Source organism: Ranitomeya imitator, chromosome 2 (genome assembly GCF_032444005.1).
Source record: "Ranitomeya imitator isolate aRanImi1 chromosome 2, aRanImi1.pri, whole genome shotgun sequence".
Taxonomy (NCBI): Eukaryota; Metazoa; Chordata; class Amphibia; order Anura; family Dendrobatidae; genus Ranitomeya; species Ranitomeya imitator.
In genome coordinates, this window is record NC_091283.1 from 481,504,220 (window position 1) to 481,530,136 (window position 25,917).

Genomic DNA, 25,917 nt, shown 5'->3' on the forward strand with positions numbered 1-25,917 from the left:
TTGCAGTAAAAATCATGCAGCAATCTCATTCTCCAAGTCAGTATAATTATGGGAATACCAAACATGCAGTTTTTTTAGTTTGTGTATTTTTAAAAAGTGACAAAAATTTTGAAATTGGTAAAATAAAAAAGTTATTTGTCTCCATTTTTGAGACCTGCAATGTTTTCATTTTTTTGGTCTATGGAGTTGTGCGAGGGCTTGTTTTTTTTTTTTGATTGTTTTTATTGATGCCATTAGAGCTACTGTAGATACGTGTTGATTGTGTTGTGTTTTTTTTTTTGCACTATTGTAGTGGCTGAAAACCCACAATTTTAGCATTTTGATTTTATTTTTCTTATTTCAGTGTTTGCTGATTGGGTTAATCAATTTTATTTTTTATAGATCAGACTATTGCGGATGTTGGAAAACCACATGTGTATTTTGTTTTTTAATCCTATATGACGTTATAAGCTTTTATATATTTCACTTTTTTATATAATTTCTTATTTTTTAGAATTTTTATTTTTTTTTACTGTACTTTGTAGTCCCCTTAGGGGACTTGAACCTTGTACTATATACAGAGATTCTGTAAAAAATCATGGCCTCCTATGAACGCCAGCCACAGGTCTTCATAGGTGAACCATCACAACATGCACAGGAGTCTTCATCACACCCCTGACAGTCATGGCAACCTACTGGCACCCTGAGTTTACTTTGCGAAGTGGCAGTGGACACGAAGAGCGGCATTGTCCCCAAAACATGTGCTATGGATACCTATGTCAAAGACCTTTTTTGCTAAAAGGGTCCTTCAACATTAAGCTGATCACAAAGAGACCCATCAAAGAGGACCGGCCACTTGAAATCAATTTGTATTTTTTTTATCTGGTGTAAATCCTGCTATTCTTTTGAACCTGGAATTGTTTTTCTTTGGTTCCTGTAACTCACCATTCCTAATAAATTGACCTCTCAACTATGTAAACTTAATCTTGTTTACAAAGTGGGCGTGAATCTTAATCTTAACAAGTTGGGAACCTCACCCACTTAGCCAACAAGGCTTAATTTACATGCAAGGAAGACTGGGCCATATCTCGGGAATGCAGAGGCGCAGAATCAAAATCAAAACATTGCCAGATTCAGAAGAACAGTGGCATATACACCAGGTCAAAAAACACCATATTTATGGCAAGTCTTTACTTTTTTTTTTTTTATCAGATACATTTTTATTAACAAAATTCTAACTAACAGACAAATGCAATTTTGTCAAAATAGACATGTTTACATATTTCAGGTTACTCCCTTGCTCCACCCTCCTTACCCTCCCCCCTTATTATATATGAACAGCAACAGGACAGTAATATACATTAAAACAGCATCCTGTTGGGATCAGCCCCTCTCCATCCACGGTTTCCACATTGTTTCAAAGGTTTGACCCCCTTTTCTTTTTCATAAATACTTTTTTCCATATTAACAATAATATCAGACTGTCTGTAAAATTCTTGCAGCGTCTGTGGTTCTTCACTTATCCATTGTCTGGCGATTAATTTCCGCGCAACATACAATAATTTGGCTATTGCCAGTTTATGACAATTATACACCCGGATCTCCTCCACATACCCCAAGATACATATCACAGGGTCCCTTTCAATTTTACCATCATAAGTTTTCTCAATTGCTTCCCCAACTTCTAACCAATATGAGTTCAGCCTCAGACATTGCCATAACTTGTGCAGAATTCCTAACGCCTAGGACATTCAGAGGTCGTTCTCAATCCGGCTCTATACAGCCTATCTGGAGTTCTATGTACGCTATGGAGCACATATATTTGTGAGAGTCTACACGGCTCACTCAATGATAACTGGGGGATATATTCCATAATATCTTCCCATTTATCCTACTCTATCCTTCCCAACTCTTCCTCCCATTTTTCTTTTGCTGTGATCGGGTACCTGTTTAAAAAGGTATACCACAAATCTTTGTAAATATCTGAAAACACCCCTTTTGTTCCCCCCATCGCGCAAACATAGTCCACCAGAATATCTTTATTAATCTCCATATTAACTGGTTTACTCATTGTTATGTAGGCATGCCTCAGCGGTCTATATTGAAACCTACAGACCTCCGGTAACACATAGTTCACTTGCAGCGTCTCAAAGGATGTCAGTCCTTGCGCATCTTGTATTTGGGCCATATATTGTATACCCAGTATTTTCCAATTTTTAAATTCCCCCATTTTAATAAATTCCGGTCAGGAGCCTCACTCCCCTAGTCTTTTTAGTTGCCTCCCATACCTTTTGTATTAGTGTCAAAGTGGGATAGGCCGTTCCAAACTTCCTAAAACTACCTGCCTCCAAGCCCTGAACTAATGATCTCTTCCCAACAACTGAACCAAAATCCTTTGAACCAAGCCCATGCCATTCAACTCCCTCCAGCCTCTCATCTGCTGACCCTGCGCTGCCAAAAAATAGATCCAAGGGTTCAGAAGTGCCAGTCCCCCTCCGTCCTTAGTCCTCTGCAGTAATTCCAACCTGATTCTTGGCTGTTTTTTCCCCCAAACAAGGTCCCAAAATATAAAATTGATGGTGCGAAACAATCTTTGGGGCAGCCATAGGGGGGTATTGTGTAGTACGTACAGTAATTGGGGCATGAGAATCATTTTAATCAGGTTTATTCTTCCAACAACTGAGAGATATAATCTACACCATGCCCCTATTTTACTTCTAAATCTATCCAGCAATGGGGATAAATTCAGGTCCACATAGCTCGAGAGGGGAAGTGACACCTGGATACCCAAATAGTTAAACTGTTGGACCACTGCCAACTTCCTACCCTCCCCCGCTATCAGGATATCATCGCAACTTCCATCCTCCACCAGAATATTAGATTTCTCCCACTTAATTTCAAGGCCTGATACATTCCCAAATGTCCTAAGGGTGTTCATTGCTCCCAGCAATGACTCCCCAGAGTCTTCCAAAAAAAGCAGCAGGTCATACTGCATGGCTGTTTTTTCTTCTACTAGGTCATACCTAAACCCCCTAACTGAGACCGCATTTCTAATTGTCTGCGCCAGGGGCTCCACTGCCAACGCAAAAGGCAGCGGAGACAGTGGACACCCCTGCCTAGTCCCCCTATAAAGATTAAAACTTCCAGACAACTGTCCATTAACTCTAACCCTGGCCGTCGGGGATGTATACAGTAGTCGCACCCATGATATAAAAGTCTGCCCAAATCCAAACCCTAATACCTCCCAGAGATAACACCATTCAACACTGTCAAATGCTTTACGCGCATCCAGCGATACCACAACCCTACCACCCCCGTTATCTATCGGCAGCTGCAAGATCAAAAATAGTCTATGCAAATTTATCGCTGTAGATTTATTTGCCATAAAACCGGATTGATCAGGATGGACCAGGTCCTGGACCACACTCGCCAAGCGGTTAGCCACTACTTGGCCAATATCTTAACATCTGCCGTCAGCAACAAAATGGGCCTATAAGATACTGCCAACCCCGGTTCCTTACCTTCTTTCGGAATAACCACCACTACTGCCTCTCTCATGGACGCCGGCAGCTTCCCCTCCTTTAACGCCTGTTCAAAGACTACCTTTAATTTAGCCACCGATACAAGTGTTTAAGTGTAGACAGAGTCCTATCTGCTCTCTTCTTTGTCTGTCTCTTACAGATGGGAGTACCCACCTGACAGCCCACATTGGTATTGGTGCTCCTTCTCTTATTTTTTCCTTATAGTGGATATATACGGTAGTTTATTAATACAGTCTTATCATAACCTCTAAAGCTCTTAAGATTGAAGAAATGGCTGGAAATCTGCATCACCATTCAACTGCTCAGAAATGGAAGCTAGCGGAAGAGGCAGTTGCATTACTCGGCTTTTTCTTTACACTATAAATACAATTTGCATTTACTATTAATTGTTTTTCAGCTCCTAAACTGTCAGACAGCTGCGATAATTGCAGTAATATGATTTTACATAAATTAATGAATTGGTCATTGCATTAATATACACATCTGGTGTACTTCTCCTTTCCTTTCTCATCACCCTCCTGTATTCTCAGGGCTAAGACTCAAGAAATGATTGAAGTTTCTCGTTAGCCAGGAGGCTTCAGCAATGCACAGCCAGAATCAAGTAGCAATTTTCCATGGCTGTAGGTATCTTATGATTGTCATGGTTATAAATCCCAATCAGTGACAACTCATTTTGACACCAGCCACAAGGTATAATATCCGTAGTCACATGTAGAGAAGAAGATATGCTCTATACCAGCACTGAAATCTATCTGTACTTCGATTAATGCGGTAAGGGAAAACTCCTGATATTGTACACTTCCAGCTATGTATATTTATAGATGGAGAGACTGAGTATGGAAAGAATGTGAGAGGTAAGGATAGAAAGCTGTGGGTAGAGCGAGATATAATGAGCTTGTTTGAGGCAGAACGATCATCATCAGCCCCTGAAGTTCACGATTATTAGATAATTGGATAAAGATTAATTTAGTTAGACCATGCCTCCCCCTTATTTCCCACCAGTTCCTAAAGTACAGGCTTTGCTTACAAGTGGAGCTAATTAAGTCTTGGCTGCGGATACCTGTCGGTGCACATCTTTGAGACCTTTCAGTTAGAGATGAGCGGATCGATCTGTGGATGATCGAGTTTGAGATGAATTTCCTCAAATTCACTGTGAATTTGAACATTATGAAATTTGATTTGTTGTTCACCAAAAAAAAGAAGAAAACTTACCTGGCACCATTTCTCACATTGCTGAAGGAATAGAGAATGAGCTATTGTCATTTTATGTGGACGCATCGGCCTCACCATAATGCCCTGCAGTTATGACATCTAGCGGGTTATCATACCTTGTACAGTGCTGGTCAGTCCCTTGGCCATTTTTGATCAGCGGGTCCCAGTGGAGCACAGTTTGTACGGCAAAGTCCTTTTCCATCGCCAGAGTCACTGGGCAAGTCTCTCTCCTGTAATGTAAGTTCTTATGGTCAGCAGAGTCGTCTCACTCTCCTTATCTTTCTCTCCTGTAGTGTAAGTTCTTATGGTCAGTGGAGTCGTCTCACTCTCCTTATCTCTCTCTCCTGTAGTGTAAGTTCTTATGGTCAGCGTCGTCGTCTCACTCTCCTTATCTCTCTCTCCTGTAGTGTAAGGGTACCGTCACACAGTGGCATTTTGATCGCTACGATGGCACGATTTGTGACGTTCCAGCGATATATCCGTGACGTTCCAGCGATCTCGCTGTGTCTGACACGCTCCTGCGATCAGGTACCCCGCTGAGAATCGTACGTCGTAGCAGATCGTTTGAAACTTTCTTTCGTCGTCTAGTGTCCCGCTGTGGCGGCATGATCGCATGGTGTAACAAAGGTGTGCACGATATTGTATACGATGTGCGCATAGTAAACAACGGCTTCTACATCGCACATACGTCATGAAATTATCGCTCCAGCGTCGTACATTGCAAAGTGTGACAGCAGCATTGTTACGATGCTGGAGCGTCACGGATCGTGCCGTCGTAGCGATCAAAATGCCACTGTGTGACGGTACCCTAAGTTCTTATGGTCAGTGCAGTCGTCTCACTATCCTTATCTCTCTCTCCTGTAGTGTAAGTTCTTATGGTCAGTGGAGTCGTCTCACTCTCCTTATCTTTCTCTCCTGTAGTGTAAGTTCTTATGGTCAGTGGAGTCGTCTCACTCTCCTTATCTCTCTCTATTGTAGTGTACGTTCTTATGGTCAGTGGAGTCGTCTCACTCTCCTTATCTCTCTCTATTGTAGTGTACGTTCTTATGGTCAGTGGAGTCGTCTCACTCTCCTTATCTTTCTCTCCTGTAGTGTAAGTTCTTATGGTCAGTGGAGTCGTCTCACTCTCCTTATCTCTCTCTATTGTAGTGTACGTTCTTATGGTCAGTGGAGTCGTCTCACTCTCCTTATCTCTCTCTATTGTAGTGTACGTTCTTATGGTCAGCGGAGTCGTCTCACTCTCCTTATCTTTCTCTCCTGTAGTGTAAGTTCTTATGGTCAGTGGAGTCGTCTCACTCTCCTTATCTCTCTCTATTGTAGTGTACGTTCTTATGGTCAGTGGAGTCGTCTCACTCTCCTTATCTTTCTCTCCTGTAGTGTAAGTTCTTATGGTCAGTGGAGTCGTCTCACTCTCCTTATCTTTCTCTCCTGTAGTGTAAGTTCTTATGGTCAGTGGAGTCGTCTCACTCTCCTTATCTCTCTCTATTGTAGTGTACGTTCTTATGGTCAGTGGAGTCGTCTCACTCTCCTTATCTCTCTCTATTGTAGTGTACGTTCTTATGGTCAGCGGAGTCGTCTCACTCTCCTTATCTCTCTCTCCTGTAGTGTAAGTTCTTATGGTCAGCGGAGTCGTCTCACTCTCCTTATCTCTCTCTCTCTACTGTAGGTTGTCTCCCTCTCTCTCTCTTGCTCGTACATTAGTGTAAAATTGATACCCAAATCATCTGTTGGATATGGAGGTGTAAGGGTGGTGAATTTTGCGGATAGGGCATCTCTCCCGTGTAGGAAACATGTAACCAGTGGGATAGGCTGGTCAGGACCATAGGTTCCCACAGTTCAGTAAAGGAGACCATCGTACAAACATAAGAGTCTTTACCGAAAGATAACTTAATAACGGTTATGTACATAGGATAGCTGGTACACAGTCTTAGTTGTTTCTTCTAAGGCTACTTTCACACTTGCGTCTTTCAGCTTCCATCACAGTCCGTCGATTTTTGACAATGCAAAAAAATTTTCCCATAGACTTGTATTAGCGATGGATTGTGACGGATGGCCATCCGTTTGATCCTTCGTGCACTGGATCCGTCAGAAAATAGCGGTCCGTCGTGCGGAGAAAAAGTTCAGAGGAATGTTTTTTCTGCATGTCGGAAAATCGGTCAGCGACGCATCCTGCGCTGCCCGTCATCGGCTATAATGGAAGCCTATGGACGCAGGATCCGTCAGTGACCGTCACACACTGGAATTCAGCGGCGTATCGTGTTTTTCCCCTCTGAGCATGCCTGGAATGATTTTCATATCTCTCTCACTCTGCCTGTCCTTGGCTATAATGGAAGCCTATGGACGCAGGATCCGTCGGTGACCGTCACACACTGGAATCCAGCGACGTATCACGTTTTTCCCCTCTGAGCATGCCCGGAAGGATTTTCATATCTCTCTCTCTCTCTCTCTCTCTCTCTATTTCATTCCCTGAAATTTCTCCATTCAAATTCTGGCAACAACACAAACGAAGCATCCGTCATTACACTGGATGCGTCACACACGTTTTTCACTATTTTCATAATGTCCGTCGATACGTCATTTTACTGGACGACGATGCACAGCAGAAGACGCAAGTGTGAAAGTAGCCTAAAGCATACAGCATTCTCTTTCATATAGTATCCTTCCTCTGTAGCCTACTCCAGGGCTGGTGAAGCACACTGTTTCCCTCTACTTTGCCACAACCCATGTTCAACACCACAGTCCTGATCAGCGAATCTGTCTACTCACTCATCGCTTCCGCATCCTATTTCTTCCACTACTGGTATCCTGGATCTACCTCTCCGGATCCCCACTAGTACCATGAAGCTCAGTCCTGTTTAGGCAGATTACCTCTAGCATTGTGTTGGCTCAGCGTCCTATCCACGGATCCGTCTCCAAAAGGCCACTATGACTCCTCAGGATCTCGCTATCCCTGCCTTTAAGGCTCCGTTTACTGTAGATCACACAGCGACAGCACTGCTCTCTTCACTTCAAACACTATCTAACTACATAAAGCAGTTACTTGACCTAACACCAAGCCCCACCCACTGTGGGCTAATCCCAAACCTTAACTCTATCCTATATTACCCTATCGTCACTACCTATACTACAGTCATTTACTTATGCCTATACTACTTATCTCATACACTATGTCCTAGACCTACACTATGCACCCTATACTGTGCATCACTGTACATTACCGCATTACAATATGTACAAATGATACAAGACATAATACATATTACACAATACACATGACATGATTGGTGTCTTAAGGGGTTGGAGCACCTCAGCACCAGTTCCAGTTCACCACCCTTACAAAGGCATCTGAAACCTCCCTACTAAAGTATTGGACATAGTGAATATTTATGTCTGATACTTATGTTTTACCAGACAATAATTCGCCAGAAGCAGCTTCTGAAAGCACTCTCCCTATGCAGAACACATGCGTGCTCTGCCAAACTGCACGTGCATGTGTATGGTGAGGGATTTGAAGAGATATATAAGATGCAGGGCCCCCTTTACTTTCTCATCCCCTCTATTGTGCTGGCTTGCCGCCATGTTATAGTGTAGACTCCCTTCTTCTATTTACCTTTACACAGTGGATTACTTGTAGTGAAAGTCAGTGTCTTCTGTAACTTGCAGCATTTGCTTATTGATAAACTAAAAGTAAAAAAGGTCATTGTACACCGGTGTCTAACCTGTTGCAGAAGCAAATTGGAAAAAGAAAATTTAAGGCAAACCCACAATTATTGCACCCCTTAGCTGCCATTGCCTCTGCATAACTCTGGCCCCTGTCTGTTGGTTGCCTAACAGGAACTATCTAATATGCCTTGAGAACCTGCCCTTGGGAAGGTTTATGGTGTGTCCAGATCAGTGTTTCCCAAACCCCATCTTCACGGCCCCCCAACAGATCAGGATTTCCTTAGTATTGCGCAGGTTTGTCTGACCAAACAAGGCAAGTCTTTGTTGTCAAACCACCACAACCCCTTTGTATACCAGACCAATGCCCAAGCCCCATAACTTCCCTCTCCAAAATCACTGCTTGCTCATCTTCTCTCCCAAATCACACCTCACCACTTGTGCACTTGACCCCATCCCACCTCCTCCCCAATCTCACCACCACACTAATCCCATCCCTAACTCATCTCTTCAACCTATCACTAACTTCTGGTACCTTCCCCACTGCTTTCAAACATGCCACAATCACACCTATCCTCAAAAAGCCGTCTGTTGACCCAAGCTCTATGTCCAGCTATCGCCCCATATCTTTGCTCCCATTTGCTTCCAAACTCCTTGAGCAGCACGTCCATGCTGAACTTTCCTCTCATTTTGCCTCTAACTCTCTCTTCGACAACCTACAATCTGGCTTCCGTCCCCACCATTCCACTAAGATTGCCCTGACCAAAATTACTAATGACTTAATTACAGCCAAAGCTAACAGACAATTCTCTATACTCCTCCTTCTAGACCTGTCCTCTGCCTTCAACACAGTTGACCACTGCCTCCTACTACACATCCTCTCTTCCTTTGGTGTCAAAGGCCTTGCCCTATCTTGGATCTCCTCATACCTTACCAATCGCACATTTAGCGTTTCCTACTCCCATACTACCTCTTCATCTCACCTCCTCTCTGTTGGTGTCCCTCAAGGCTCTGTCCTTGGGCCCTTACTCTTCTCAATCTATACACTCGGCCTGGGACAACTCATAAGTTCCTATGGCTTCCAGTACCATCTATATGCTGAGGACACTCAGATCAACCTCTCTGGCCCACATGTCACCTCTCTGCCCTCCAGAATCCCACAGTGTCTTATCAGCCATATCCTTCCTTCTCCTCTCGCTTCCTCAAGCTAAATGTGGACAAATCTGGACTAATTATCTTTCCTCCATCTCGCATATCTTCCCTACCTAATCTACCTATCAAAATAAATGAAATGACACTTTCCCCTGTCCCCAAAATCCGCTGCCTTGGAGTAACCCTTGACTCTGCCCTGTCCTTCAAACCGCACATCCAAGCTCTCGCCACCTCCTGTTGCCTCCAGCTCAAAAATATTTCCAGAATCTGTCCTTTCCTCAACCCTCACTCTACCAAAATGCTCGTGTATGCCCTAATCATCTCCCGCCTCGACTACTGCAACATCGTCCTCTGTGGCCTACCTTCTAACACTCTCGCACCCCTCCAGTCCATCCTTATCTCTGCTGCCCGACTAATTAATCTCTCTCCTCGCTACAGTCCTGCTTCCCCTCTTTGCAAATCCCTTCACTGGCTCCCAATTTCCCAGCGTATCCAGTTTAAACTACTAACACTGACCTACAGAGCCATCCATAACCTTTCTCCTCCATATGTTTCCGAACTAGTCTCTCAATATCTTCCCTCACGTAATCTTCGGTCCTCCCAAGACCTCCTTCTCTCCTCCACGCTTATTCGCTCCTCACCCAATCGCCTCCAAGACTTCTCCCGAGCATCCCCCTTCCTCTGGAATTCTGTGCCCCAACACGTCCGATTATCCACCACATTTGGATACTTCAAAAGAAACCTGAAAACCCACCTCTTCAAAGCAGCTTACAGCCTGTAATGACCACACGGCCACCTCAACACCATCGGAGCTACTGCAACCCTCGACCTACTGTCTCCTTCCCCATAATCCTGTAGAATGTAAGCCCGCAAGGGCAGGGTCCTCTCTACTCTGTACCAGTCTGTCATTGTTAGTTTTGTTTACTGTAAGTGATATTTGTATTTTGATGTAACCCCGTCTCATGTACAGCACCATGGAATTAATGATGCTATATAAATAAATAATAATAATAATTTTCTGATGCCTTAGTAATAATTCCATCACCTGTTCAATACTAAGGGAATCCTAAAAGCACAATATGTTGGAGCCCCTGAGGATTGGAGTTTGCTAAACACTGGACTAGATCCTTGGGGTGTCTCCATATTATAAGGGTGACCTTATATTCACAGATACTGTTGCAGCTGTTGTTTAGCACTTTTGTGAATCTTTTATTTTTACCCTTTGTTCTCTCCGGATCTCACTAATTCATGCCAAAATATCTAGAGAAGGAAAATATTAATTTGCTGCGTGTACCTAAATCTGCTCATCTCAGGCTCCATCTCCGGAGGGATGAAGTGACACAGCAGTCCGGCTCATGACGCCTTTTCTGATATATTTTCTTTGAAACCGTCCTAATTAACAGTTTCTTTTGATGTGTCTGTACAATTAGACCATTGCGATTCCTGCATCACAGACACAGGGAGGGGAGAGGGTCGTTCTTCCTTGGGCTACGCACCCCTGGAAAAGAATGCAGGGCTGACGATGTTATTTTTTCCAGTACACAAAAGAAGGGGAAAAATTAGGGGTAACTTGATCTTGGTTGAACACTGCTTGCATGCTGTTAACGGTTTCCATCTGCCGGCTATTCTAGTAACTCAGAGCATTTTCTTTTCTTTCCCTCTGTTATCTGTCTTCTCTCTGCCACACTGCTACTTCTCTTCTTCTCATTATTCTCATCATATGTCATCCCTACTGTTCCATGAATCTCTCTTTCCTACCATCCCTCCTACCTCCCTTATCTGTACCCCTCAATCTCTACATCCGCAGCTCCACTGAGGAAAGCCAAGTTTGTGGAGAGCCCCAGAATTCCGGAATCTGAATTGGGATCCCCAACTTTTGGCTCATCCCAGAAACTGGACGCCGATGCATACCTGTTGGGTAAGTGAGATCCCATCCACGTGGACTTCCACTGATTCTAAAAGAACAGTACAGCTTTTTTCAGTATGTTAAGACTACGCCACACCGGACTGATTCTTTGCAGATTTTTGGCTGTGGAAATGCTGCTGCTTCTGCAGCGTCAATTTACCGTGCAGATTTATTACGCAGAGAGCGGATGAGATTTTGTTCCATCTCATCCGCTTTGCGGATTATCTGCCTGCATCTGTGGGGGCAATATCTGCAGCATATTAAAATACCAGGAGAGTATTTGCCACCTGGAAATCCTTAGAAAAAGAAACGCTACTTATTGTGGGTTACTGATCAGACTATTACTTACTCCCAGTAATCTTAATCTTGCAGGACGCTGAGCTGTCAGAGCTTCTATATGACAGATATGTGCACAATGACGTCTTGTTACCGGAGGATTCCACCTTTTTGAAAAAAAAAAATTTTTTTTTAAAGAATAAAGGCCATACAGAATGAACATATGCACTGCAATGTAAAAACAACTTGCTGTATGTATGTTCAGTCTTTTTTAATTTCTGTAACCATTTTGGGGCTTCAAAAGATGGGAAAGGTCCATCCTTCTGGCGGCTTCCACTTGAAAAACACTCCATAACAATACTTACAGTTGAAGGAAAAAAAACAACTTTGCCATAAAAATTATACTTTAGGAAAAACACTGGCATGTTCCTGAAGTGTCTTTTGTATTAATAACTCAAAAAGATGTCGTGCAGACACAGGTGCACACATACTCTACTGAATTCTTGACTATAGGAATTTTTAAAATGTGTTAGTTTTCGTGTGTTTTTTTTTCCCAAGGTGTAGGTTCTGTTCACATTTAGCCTTTCCGTTATTTGTGAAGTGTTATTCCAGTCTCCTATGTTTATGGCATAGCCACACTGTGAGTTCCACCGATGGGACCTGTTTCTTTCTCGCGCCACCAACACACAGTGAATGGTAATTCCTATTCACTTGTATGAGAATTTCGACCACCTTTCAACTGATGGTGCACCATTCTCTTGGTAAATGCAGGTCCCATTGGTCGGACCCACTTGTACCATACATTGGTGGTATGTTATATGGATATCTCATATATGTACATTATAATTAGAATAGCCGTTTTAATGCCAAGAGTAGCACAGTTCGCACTGTTATTCTTGACATAAAAAAATGCCCATTCACTGACGGACCCTAATTATTATTATTATTATGCATTTTTATAGCGCCATTTATTCCATGGCGCTTTACATGTGAACGGGGCAAATATAGACAAGTACAATAAACATAAGTAATACAAGGCACACACAAGTACAGGAGGAGAGAGGACTCTGCCCGTGAGGGCTCACAGTCTACAAGAGATGGGTGAGAATACACTAGGTGAGGGTAGAGCTGGTCATGCGGCGGTTGAGTAGACTGGGGAACACTGCAGGTTATAGGCTTGTCGGAAGAGGTGGGTCTTCAGGTTCCTTTTGAAGGTTTCCGTGGTAGGTGAGAGCCTGATGTGTTGGGGTAGAGAGTTCCAGAGTATAGGGGAAGCACGGGAGAAGTCTTGGATGCAGTTGTGGAAGGAAGAGATGAGAGAGGAGTAGAGAAGGAGATCATGAGACGATCGAAGGTTGCTTGTAGGTACCGGGAGACCATGTAACATGTATGGAGGAGTCAGGTTGTGAATGGCTTTGTATGTCATTGTTAGTGTTTTGAACTGTAGCCTCTGGACAATAGAAAGCCAGTGAAGGGCCTGGCAGAGAGGAGAGGCTGGGGAGTAACGGGGAGACAGGTGGATTAGTCGGGCAGCAGAGTTTAGGATGGATTGGAGTGGTAATAATAATAATCTCAAATGGATCAAAATGGATCCAGCAGACCTGTAATGGCTTAAATATGGAACAAAAAAACAGAACTGGAACCTAAGATGTTCATTATGTGTAATTTACATTAAGAAGCATTTTAGGGAATAAATGAATGGGGCAATATACTGTATGTGTGTAGTGGATCAGTATCATCTTCTTCCTAATCATCCCTGTCCTTTTCTTCCCCCCGCCATCCTCTTTCCTTCACCTCCTGTATATTCGGAGCACGCACTTCTGACTACACACTGGATAGTTTTCCACCATGAAGGGTAATGATGCCACAAGAGAGCGGCCAGATTAATATTGGGGTCAGAGGTGGGACAGCAGGCGTGAGAACATCACGTTGTTCTCTAGATAACTTTTATACGCCTCGAAAGGGCAAGACAGAGAAGGCAATAAAATATTCTGTTTATGTGACGTGTTGACTTACGATCGATGTCTACAAACTGCATGAAAGCAAAAGCAGAAACGCTGCAGACACTTCATATACTGGCACAGCCCTGTCATCACAAATGCAGGATTCTGTGGACATATACATATGTGCTAACGCTTATACGGTATTGGTGGGTGTTCACACATTTACCACCATCGGGTCAACCTTTCAGGTATAGAAATCGGTCTACGTTGGATATTTATGCACAGGTATATCACGCAGGTTGTTTTCATCTTACTCATCTTCTGTGAAAATTGTCCTATTCCTTACATCGGAGATGTCTCTTTCAGATGCTGTTCACACGGCGCTACTTTGTGGTAATTGACAGATTTTAAAGCTTGTCAGGTTGTAATCGGATCACTAGACCACTTATATGCATCAATTTTGAATGATAACAGTCTACTTGAAGATCCCTGTCCAATGTCTATCAAAGTGTATTAGCCCATTCTGACAGACCGATGGACGCTAATGACCGCCGATCAGCTATAAGCAGATTATCTGGTGCTCCTTTACTGGTTTGTTTGCATAGGCCGAACTGTGATGGCGAGAGAACAATCGCTGATGCAGTTGTCTCATCCCCAAATACAGTACATGTATCAGCAGCACATCCCCATTGCTGCAAATCCTATAATTTTTATGCATGCCTAAAAATCATCCCACCAAATGAGCAATTGTTTTGGCCGTTCATCAGGTGATTACTGCCAGTTTAGATGGGCAGATACAAGAGTTCAAGATGTGAAAAGCCAGCCTGTCACCACGTCATTTTATTACCATTGTTCCCCTGAAATGTTTTAGTTATTTTTTAAAGCACACCCATCAAAATTTTTATCTTAATATCTAGCACCGTGCAATTACAATTGCTCATTTTGCCTTTCTACCCATCTAATTCTGCTCTTTTCTTTGCTCTATGTAGAAACAGGAAGTCTCTCTTCTCTGCATTTGTCACACCCCTTTTCAATTACCTTCTCCCCTGCCAGGGACTTTTGCAGGGACTCATGACTCATGCAGGGAAGGTTGACCTCCTGTTTCTAGATAGAGCTTAGAAGGATTCAGCTAGTCCGTTTTTAACCATGAGATGTCATAGACTTAATGGATGAGAGAAGAATTAACTGGGTAGAAAGGCAAAATGAGCAACTGTAAGCGCACAGTGCTATATAATATGATGACTGCAATATATTAAGAGGATAAAAACTTTGGTGCTAATTTTTATGGCCTTTACTAAGGGGGCGTGGCTCACGGTAATATTACAGAGCAGCCTAAAGATACTCCCCCTTGGTAAAGATCATAAAAAGTAGCACTAAATAAAAAGGCCCATATCTCTGGCACTGTGTGGTGGATTTTAAAGACACAAACACAGAATACTCAGAGGAGCAACGGGAATAAAATAGCAAAAACTGGCAACTTTGTAATGTGTTGACTGTATGTGCTTCTATGTATTCTTGAAACCAGAACCTCGCCTTTATTTTACTGCTGCACCAGAACATAAACTGGAGACCGTTCACATAAAAGTCGCCCTCGCCGACCGTCACATTCCCAGCTCCCACCTTTGAGGGAAGTAACGTTGGAACGGACGCATCCCACCCTCTTCTTCCCTCACCCCAGCCCTCTCACCGACAGCTTGCGAAGTGAATCAGCATAAAATATGCACAGTTTCTATGGTAACCAAGCAGCGGCAAGCACTGAAGCATTCTGGGTGATGGCCAGCATGAGTTAGCGACTGCTGGGATGACAACACCAAGTAGTTGATTTTTGTAAACGAGCAGGATTAAATAAATCCATCAATTATCACAGAAATAAAGGCCAGTCATGCACTAGCTGTGAATTCATTCTTCTGAGGGGGAGGGCGGCCATGCACTGTGACCATGTATAGTACGTAGAATATATGCTGCAAGCAGCAAGATGTCTGTAGAGACGTCAGTGTCACTGACCTCCATAAGCCACCAGCAGTGAGTGAATCCAGCTTTCCTGTCCGATCATCAGTCTCTCGACCTGCAACTGCTGCAGGATTGAGTCATCCTGCATTTTAGTCGTCTTGCTCATCACTCGCGCTGGAGAGCGAACATCTTGTCACACAGTTCAGAAACTGCAGCCGTGTAGTCCCCACGTAGGGATGTAATGGTGACCCCATAAACGTCTACAGGACTGCTCCATTATCACTTGCCCCATCCTGCTGCGCACTGTGCCATAGCGGTAGGCTGGGGTTCACATTTGTGCGTCTGCAGACATTGGACATATACGTTATGCAGACATGTGCCATACATCGACCTACACGTGTCTAACTTTTGACTTATAAGTTTAATGTATGTAATAAGTTAATCTACAAATGTCATTACTTTCTATAAAAAAAATAATGATGTACAATAACAAATTGTATTGTGGTACCGTGTTAGCCAGAAAAATCGATGTGAATATTTTCCTGCCCAATGATGACAGAAGTATTCTAGGAGTGATACCTTTATTGGCTAACCAGAAAATAATATGTTTGCAAGCTTTTAGAGCACAGAGGCTCCTTCTTCAGACAAGATTACACAAAAAAAAAAATAATAATCTTGCCTGAAGAAGGAGCCACTGTGCTCTGAAAGCTTGCAATCATATTATTTTCTGGTTAGCCAATAAAGGTATCACTCCCAGAATACTTCTGTCATGATTGGGCAGAAAAATATTCACATCGATATAATAGAAATATAAATATATATATATGTATGTGTGTGTGTGTGTGTGTATATATATGGGGGGATAGCTCTCAGGGGAGGTACAGAGGACTAAACCTTGTTTTCCCCCACCAAAAACATGCATTTTCTTTTACATGTTTTCGAGGAAAGATGTATTGAAACAAAGTGGTACGTTTCCACCTAAAGAGGTATTCCCATCGCCAAGATCCTATCCCAACGTGCAGAAGGTGTAATAATAACATTATTAGGAAATACCTCCAATTAGAAATATATAGTGTAGTTTTTCTGATTTGCTATGTCTCTTTCCTCATGGGCAGGCATTGCAGGACCTTAGGCTACGTTCACATTTGCGTTGTGCGCCGCTGCGTCGGCGACACAACGCAAATAAAAACGCACGCAAAAATGCTGCGTTTTGCGACACATGCGTAGTTTTTTGCCGAAATTTGGACGCAAGAAAAATGCAACTTGTTGCGTTTTCTTGGTCCGACGCTTGCGGCAAAAAAGACGCATGCGTCGCACAACGCAACAAAAAAAAACGCATGCGTCCACCATGTTAAATATAGGGGCGCATGACGCATGCGTCGCCCGACGCAAACTAGCATAACGCTAGTGTGAACGTAGCCTTAGGTATCCATGGTTACGACCACTAGCAATCCGCTACCTGTCACTCTATCAGTGGTCATAACCATGGATACCTAAGGTCCTGCAATGCTTGCACATGAGGAAGGAGACATAGTGAATCAGAAAAACTATACTACATTTCTAATTGGAGGCATATGCTAATATTGTTATTATTACACCTACTACATATTGGGGGATAGGATCTTGGAGATGGGAATCCCTCTTTACGTGGAAACGTGCCACTTTGTTTCAATACAACTTTCCTTGAAAGCCTGTAAAAGAAAATTATTCTCAATAGAACAAAAAAAAAAGGTCAACTACTTCTTTTTGTACATAAAAAAAAAAAGTGCAATACGACGGAAATCTGACAAGTGTCGTGAAAATAATGTTTTCAATATTTTTAATCTTCTGCAGAAGATTTGTTCATTACTTGGAGACTCCATACAGTGGCACATGGAGCTTCTACAACTATTATTTTTTTATTGGATTCAGTGGGCGGCTTAAGCCCCTAAGACACACTCTATCCCCAATTTTCCACTTTTATGAATGTAGATGGTCTCACTAGTCACTTTAATAAGATTCCGCTGATAAAATAGAGATCTGTACTGTTTAACCTATATAATGTGATGGTGTTCATATGTTACCAGATCATCCTCATTTGCACATATTTTTCGAGCGCCCTATAGTTGATTCTTACTTTTCACGCAAAGTAAAGCTCATTATTAAGGTTCCTGCACTGATCAAGACTAATCGATACTGTCTACGTTGTCCTCCTTAGGGGAAGAGGAGTCTGTATTGGGCCCTCCTCCATCTGTTGATGAGGCTGCCAACACCCTCATGACCCGACTGGGCTTCCTCCTGGGTGAAAAAGTCAGCGAAGTCCAGGCTGCTGGTCCCCAGTACACCATGGAGGGACAAGAAGAAAACCAGGTGAGAGGGGATCTAGTGATAATGGGTAAATTAACGATTAAATTATATTTTAAAACAGATCTGTCACCAGATTTCACAATACAAACTACATTAGACCTTCGCAGACTGGAGTACTTGTTTTGTATGTCCATGTCCAACTGACCAGTGATAGAGCTCATGAGTTTGAGTATTCAGTCTCTACCTATTTAGCCTGAGTGATAACTGCAGCTTGTACTGAGCTGTGTGAGATCTTAACAGCAGGCAGGAGGGACACTGAGGAAATGTCAATCAGGCTAGATGGGCGCAGTTTACATTGCACTTTCAAAAAGAATTATAAAGCCACTATTTCTTAGTGGGAGCACATTTTTAATAATCATCTTCATCAATTCTGTTATACCAAATGTTAATTGTAGTGATGTACGCCAATACTCAAGGAATTGCTGCCTGGCAGAACGAGGTATCCTTGCTAGTAGCTGAGGATAGCCTTATAGAAATGTTCTCCAGATCCAGAATTTGTAATAATTTGTCAGGGGTTTGGTAAGTCATTTGTGTAACCCAGGTACTTGGTGACATTACTTGGACGTGCCGCCATGAGAAAGATGTTGTACAATTATCCTAGTACGAGGAAATCCAGATCTTTCCAAATGTATTGCCCTTTTAGTTGTGACAGCAGTATGCTATAGCTGATAGCTTTCCATAATCACTAAGAATGGTGAAATTTTTGCCTTCTACCTAGGGCTCGGCAGTAACCCAGCGGATTAGTCCATGTTCCACCTTAACCAGCAGTACTGCCTCTCCACCGGCCAGCAGCCCATGCTCCACCCTCCCGCCCCCCAACACCACCGTCCCCACGAAGGACTGCAGCCCCACTTCCACCCTGGAGAGCAGGGACAGCGGCATTATTGGTAAGTGGACCTTCATACGAATGCCGGGCATGATGTGCCGAGCGGTTGTAGGCTACACTATTTCCATTGTTTATATTGATTTGTGGCTCTGGATTCTGTTTCCTGTCCTTATTTTACCAAGCGCTTAGCTGGCTTTGAACTGGTTAGTCACCAGCCCTTTCTATGACCTTAGTCCTTGCACATTGCATCTTCATCTGACATTAGCAGTCTTCGCACATACGCCCCATCTCGCTCTGAGCGGTCCTACCGAGCCCTGACTTGTAAGGCAGAAAGAGATCTACAATGTACGATTGATTTCTCTGTACCAGAGGGCCGCAGGGTCTGCGAGTAACCCCTTTTGTACACAGGGCAAGTCACAATACAGTTTATCCTACCCTTTCTTTCTCCTTAGGTTAACTGTTTTTCTTGTGGCCGCAGCATGCTCTTACCTTTCTGGATTTACTCTGCGATGCCCCAGGTGTTCTTTCTTATTCCCATCTCGCAGTGCTTTTGCACCCAACATACGGTATATATGATGAAACCATTGCAGATATTTGTGTTACACATGGCAAGTAGACATACCTTGCATTTGTTTATATTTTCAAGGCCTTATACATTAGATAAAAATAAATTGACGTTTGTACAACCATTGAACAAATAATCATCTTGCGCATTACCATTTTGTTAATGTAGCCAACCATACATATTTTAATCCATATTTGAGATTACAGTCTTTCTGCTTGGTCATTCATATTATTAGGAGCTGATCTGCAGTATTCAGGAATGGCCACCACATGTTGTATGGAGCTGTGCTGGTCACTGTTTGCATCCAATGGCAGAGCTGGTAACAGCTGATTGGTGGGATTGTTTCATGTCACACCCCTGCTGAGCAAATAATGGTGACATATCCCAAGAATAATATCATATCTTGACTATCCCCTTTAAGAGGGAGGTACACTATAATAATTTATAAAATTGTGGAACCCCTCTCTCTTTAGCATTTTTAAGTGTAATGCTAAGCCATCTGTGTGCCGCCCCACTGCTGACCCCATGTCCATGCAGCCCATCATGAAAACAACACACTTGATAGATAAATCATAACCTGCAAAGTTTTTTCACTTATAAATATATTGTGATCCCCCAAAATATGGATTATAAATGACCAAAAAACTACCTACAGATGTTTCTCCCAAAATTAGAATATCATCAAAAAGTAAATTTATTTCAGTTCTTCAATCTAAAAAGTGAAACTCCATATATTTTATAGAGTCATTACAAACAGAGTGATCAATTTCACATGTTTATTTCTGTTAATGTTGATGATTATGGATTACAGCCAATGAAAACCCAATAGTCATTATCTCAGTAAATTAGAAAAATTAATAAGAAACACCTGCAAAGGCTTCCTAAGCGTTAAAAAAGGCCCCTTAGTCTGTTTCAGTAGGCTCCACAATCATGGGGAAGACTGCTGACTTGACAGATGTCCAGAAGGCAGTCATTGACACACTCCACAAGGAGGGTAAACCACAAAAGGTCATTGTTAAAGAGTCTGGCTGTTCACAGAGTGCTATATCCAAGCATATTAATGGGAAGTTGAGTGAATGGAAAAAGTGTGGTAGAAAAAGGTGCACAAGCAACCAGGATAATCGCAGCCTTGAAAGGATTGTTAAGAAAAACCCAATCAAAAATGAGGGGAGATTCACAAGGATTGGGCTGCTGGAGTCATTGCTTCAAGAGCCACCACACACACAGACATATCCAGGGCATGGGCTACAAGAGTCGCATTCCTTGTGTCAGGCCACTCATGAGTAATAGACAACATCAGAAGCGTCTTACCTGGGCCAAGGAGAAAAGCACTGGACTTCTGCTCAGTGGTCCAAGGTGTTGTTTTCAGATGAAAGTAAATTTGCATTTCATTTGGAAATCGAGGTCCCAGAGTCTGGAGGAAGAGTGGAGAGGCCACAATCCAAGCTGTAAGAGGTCTAGTGTGAGGTTTCCACAATTAGTGACAGCTTGGGGAGCCATGTCACCTGCTGGTGTAGGTCCACTGTGTTTTATCAAGACCAAAGTCAGCGCAACTGTCTACTAGGAAATTTTAGAGAACTTCATGCTTCCCTCTGCCGACATATAAGAACAAAGAATTATACTGAAAGAAAGATACAATAGGTCCCCCAAAGAAAAGTACTCCCCCGGTCAGTATATACCGTAATATATGCAATGAATCAATATGAACAGTAATAACTGGCCTTAAGAGATCTATAGCAGGAAATAATGCAAATATCAATGTTCAAAGCACCATAGAAACATGTATAGAAAAGGACGTATGTGTCATAATCCAGATGCAATAGGTGAAGCGATAACAAATGAATAATGTAACAAAGTCAGTAACATTGTTATATATAACCCAGGCAAGGTATACGTCATAGGTACACTACAAAAAATGTCTTGGTATAAAGCACACAGGATGGCATTAGCGTTTAAGTAAAGCAAAACACAAAGTAACACTGTCATATGGATCTTGTGTGCATCAAAAGTCATAATAGCAGTGAGTATTAAGATAAATAACACACTTGATAGCAGCAGTCAAAGTCCATAAAGTACATAAGGTGCAAAGGAATAGATAACTATAAAGTACTAGATGGTGGCCCGATTCTAACGCATCGGGTATTCTAGAATATGCATGACCACGTAGTATATTGCACAGCTCACGTAGTATATTGCCCAACCACGTAGTATATTGCCCAGTCACGTAGTATATTGCCCAGTCACGTAGTATATTGCCCAGCCACGTAATATATTGCCCAGTGACATAGTATATTGCCCAGCTACATAGCCATGTAGTATATTGCCCAGCCACGTAGTATATTGCCCAGCCACGTAGTATATTGCCCAGCCACGTAGTATATTGCCCAGTGACGTAGTATATTGCCCAGTCACGTAGTATATTGCCCAGCCACGTAGTATATTGCCCAGCCACGTAGTATATTGCCCAGTCACGTAGTATATTTTCCAGCCACGTAGTATATTGCCCAGACACGTAGTATATTGCCCAGTGACGTAGTATATTGCCCAGTTACGTAGTATATTGCCCAGTGACGTAGTATATTGCCCAGTCACATAGTATATTGCCTAGTGACGTAGTATATTGCGCAGCCACGTAGTATATAGCCCAGCCACGTAGTATATTGCCCAGCCACGTAGTATATTGCCCCATGACGTAGTATATTGCTCAGTGACGTAGTATACAGCACAGAGCCACGTAGTATATTGCACAGCGAAGTAGTATACAGCACAGAGCCACGTATTATATTGGCCAGTCATATACTACAGGTCCTTCTCAAAAAATTAGCATATAGTGTTAAATTTCATTATTTACCATAATGTAATGATTACAATTAAACTTTCATATATTATAGATTCATTATCCACCAACTGAAATTTGTCAGGTCTTTTATTGTTTTAATACTGATGATTTTGGCATACAACTCCTGATAACCCAAAAAACCCGTCTCAATAAATTAGCATATTTCACCCATCCAATCAAATAAAAGTGTTTTTTAATAACAAACAAAAAAAAACAACAAATAATAATGTTCAGTTATGCACTCAATACTTGGTCGGGAATCCTTTGGCAGAAATGACTGCTTCAATGCGGCGTGGCATGGAGGCAATCAGCCTGTGACACTGCTGAGATGTTATGGAGGCCCAGGATGCTTCAATAGCGGCCTTAAGCTCATCCAGAGTGTTGGGTCTTGCGTCTCTCAACTTTCTCTTCACAATATCCCACAGATTCTCTATGGGGTTCAGGTCAGGAGAGTTGGCAGGCCAATTGAGCACAGTAATACCATGGTCAGTAAACCATTTACCAGTGGTTTTGGCACTGTGAGCAGGTGCCAGGTCGTGCTGAAAAATGAAATCTTCATCTCCATAAAGCATTTCAGCCGATGGAAGCATGAAGTGCTCCAAAATCTCCTGATAGCTAGCTGCATTGACCCTGCCCTTGATGAAACACAGTGGACCAACACCAGCAGCTGACATGGCACCCCACACCATCACTGACTGTGGGTACTTGACACTGGACTTCAGGCATTTTGGCATTTCCTTCTCCCCAGTCTTCCTCCAGACTCTGGCACCTTGATTTCCGAATGACATGCAAAATTTGCTTTCATCAGAAAAAAGTACTTGGGACCACTTAGCAACAGTCCAGTGCTGCTTCTCTCTAGCTCAAAAGTGGCTTTACCTGGGGAATGCGGCACCTGTAGCCCATTTCCTGCACACGCCTGTGCACGGTGGCTCTGGATGTTTCCACACCAGACTCAGTCCACTGCTTCCTCAGGTTCCCCAAGGTCTGGAATCGGTCCTTCTCCACAATCTTCCTCAGGGTCCGGTCTCCTCTTCTCGTTGTACAGCGTTTTCTGCCACATTGTTTCCTTCCAACAGACTTACCATTGAGGTGCCTTGATACAGCACTCTGGGAACAGCCTATTTGTTGAGAAATTTCTTTCTGGGTCTTACCCTCTTGCTTGAGGGTGTCAATGATGGCCTTCTTGACATCTGTCAGGTCGCTAGTCTTACCCATGATGGGGGTTTTGAGTAATGAACCAGGCAGGGAGTTTATAAAAGCCTCAGGTATCTTTTGCATGTGTTTAGAGTTAATTAGTTGATTCAGAAGATTAGGGTAATAGGTCGTTTAGAGAACCTTTTCTTGATATGCTAATTTATTGAGACAGGTTTTTTGGGTTATCAGGAGTTGTATGCCAAAATCATCAGTATTAAAACAATAAAAGACCTGACAAATTTCAGTTGGTGGATAATGAATCTATAATATATGAAAGTTTAATTGTAATCATTACATTATGGTAAATAATGAAATTTAACACTATATGCTAATTTTTTGAGAAGGACCTGTATATTGCCCAGCTACGTAGTATATTGCCCAGCCACGTTTGTCACAGAATAAAAAATAAACATATACTCACCTTTCCGAGGGCCCCTTGTAGTCCACGGCAGCTTCCGGTCCCAGGGTTGGTATGAGCGCAGGACCTGTGATGACGTCGCGGTCACATAACCGTGACATCATGGCAGGTCTTTCTCGCGCAGAGCCTGTGATGACGTCGCGGTCACATGATCGTCACGTCATTGCAGGTCCTTCTCCCATACCATCTTTGCCACCGGAACCTGCAACAGAAGATGGCGGCCGGCGCGAGCGGCTCAGCGGACTACGGAGGATGAGTATAGTAGGTTTTTTTAAAAAAAAAAATTTTTAACATTACATTTTTTACTATTGATGCCGCATAGGCAGCGTCAATAGTAAAAAGTTGGGGACACACAGGGTTAATAGCGGCGGTAACGGAGTGCGTTACCTGCGGCATAATGCGGTCCGTTACCGCCGGCATTAACCCTGTGTTAGCGGTGAACGGAGGGGAGTATGCGGGCGCCAGGCGGCCATTTCTTCCGGACTGTGCCCGTCGCTGATTGGTCACGGCAGCCATGACAGGGAGCTGGATCAATCAGCGATTGAATATCCGTGACAGACAGACAGAAGGACAGACGGAAGTGACCCTTAGACAATTATATAGTAGATGATCGTTACCTATAGACATTATGAAGCCAGTAGTATTGATCACCGGGGATAGACACTGTGGAGGGGGGCGCACAAGCACCTCGATGCGCGTTTCAATGCACTGGGCTTCATCAGGAGGCTTGACTTGATAGATAAATGATAAAAGACAGAGTCCAGTGCAGGGTGAGGCGCATCTCTATGGAAATTTTCTCACTTTATCCACAGTGTAAATGTGCAGACATCTTCTGAATTTTAATTGCGTCTTCATCATTAAAATGTTATCACATCTCACTTCTATTGTCTAATTAGATTGTAAACTTTAGTTCCTCTATAATATGACTGCTGTTGTTTTTTTACCTAGTTTTATTCAGTTTTCAGCTTGTACAACGCGTAACATAAATTCTTTCCCCCAGCTTGAAACCATCATCGAGCTGCTGTACGGAGCGCCCTTAGGGTGTCCATGCACGTAGCGGTATTGTGCTGCGGTGCAGGCTGCAGAATACTCTAGTGAATTGCAGAATAGTCTCATGAGGTTTTGCAGTACAGTTCTTAGAAGTGTGGCATACAACTACGTGTACAGGAACCCTTGTTCTTAGACGTGCGGCATACAACTACGTGTACAGGAACCCTTGTTCTTAGACATGCAGCATACAACTACGTGTACAGGAACCCTTGTTCTTAGACGTGCGGCATACAACTACGTGTACAGGAACCCTTGTTCTTAGACGTGCAGCATACAACTACGTGTACAGGAACCCTTGTTCTTAGACGTGCGGCATAAAACTACGTGTACAGGAACCCTTGTTCTTAGAAGTGCGGCATACAACTACGTGTACAGGAACCCTTGTTCTTAGAAGTGTGGCATACAACACGTGTACAGGAACCCTTGTTCTTAGAAGTGCGGCATACAACTGCGTGTACAGGAACCCTTGTTCTTAGAAGTGCGGCATACAACTACGTGTACAGGAACCCTTGTTCTTAGAAGTGCGGCATACAACTACGTGTACAGGAACCCTTGTTCTTAGAAGTGCGGCATACAACTACGTGTACAGGAACCCTTGTTCTTAGAAGTGCGGCATACAACTACGTGTACAGGAACCCTTGTTCTTAGACGTGTGGCATACAACTACGTGTACAGGAACCCTTGTTCTTAGAAGTGCGGCATACAACTACGTGTACAGGAACCCTTGTTCTTAGACGTGTGGCATACAACTACGTGTACAGGAACCCTTGTTCTTAGACGTGCAGCATACAACTACGTGTACAGGAACCCTTGTTCTTAGACGTGCGGCATAAAACTACGTGTACAGGAACCCTTGTTCTTAGAAGTGCGGCATACAACTACGTGTACAGGAACCCTTGTTCTTAGAAGTGTGGCATACAACACGTGTACAGGAACCCTTGTTCTTAGAAGTGCGGCATACAACTGCGTGTACAGGAACCCTTGTTCTTAGAAGTGCGGCATACAACTACGTGTACAGGAACCCTTGTTCTTAGAAGTGTGGCATACAACTACGTGTAC

The 25,917-nt window shown here is 43.0% G+C and overlaps 1 protein-coding gene across 7 annotated transcripts in view; it reads left to right on the top strand.

Moving 5' to 3' along the window:
- The window catches only part of TANC2 (tetratricopeptide repeat, ankyrin repeat and coiled-coil containing 2), a 656,536-nt gene that overhangs the window by 577,268 nt on the left and 53,351 nt on the right, over positions 1 to 25,917 (top strand). For 6 of the 7 annotated variants that reach the window (XM_069751346.1, XM_069751347.1, XM_069751350.1 and 3 more), the window contains 3 exons: positions 11,353 to 11,463; positions 17,818 to 17,969; positions 18,685 to 18,853. In XM_069751346.1, the coding sequence (XP_069607447.1) occupies positions 11,353 to 11,463; positions 17,818 to 17,969; positions 18,685 to 18,853 (432 nt within the window). The remainder of the gene's footprint in view (positions 1 to 11,352; positions 11,464 to 17,817; positions 17,970 to 18,684; positions 18,854 to 25,917) is intronic. The other variant, XM_069751349.1, reaches the window with a different exon arrangement.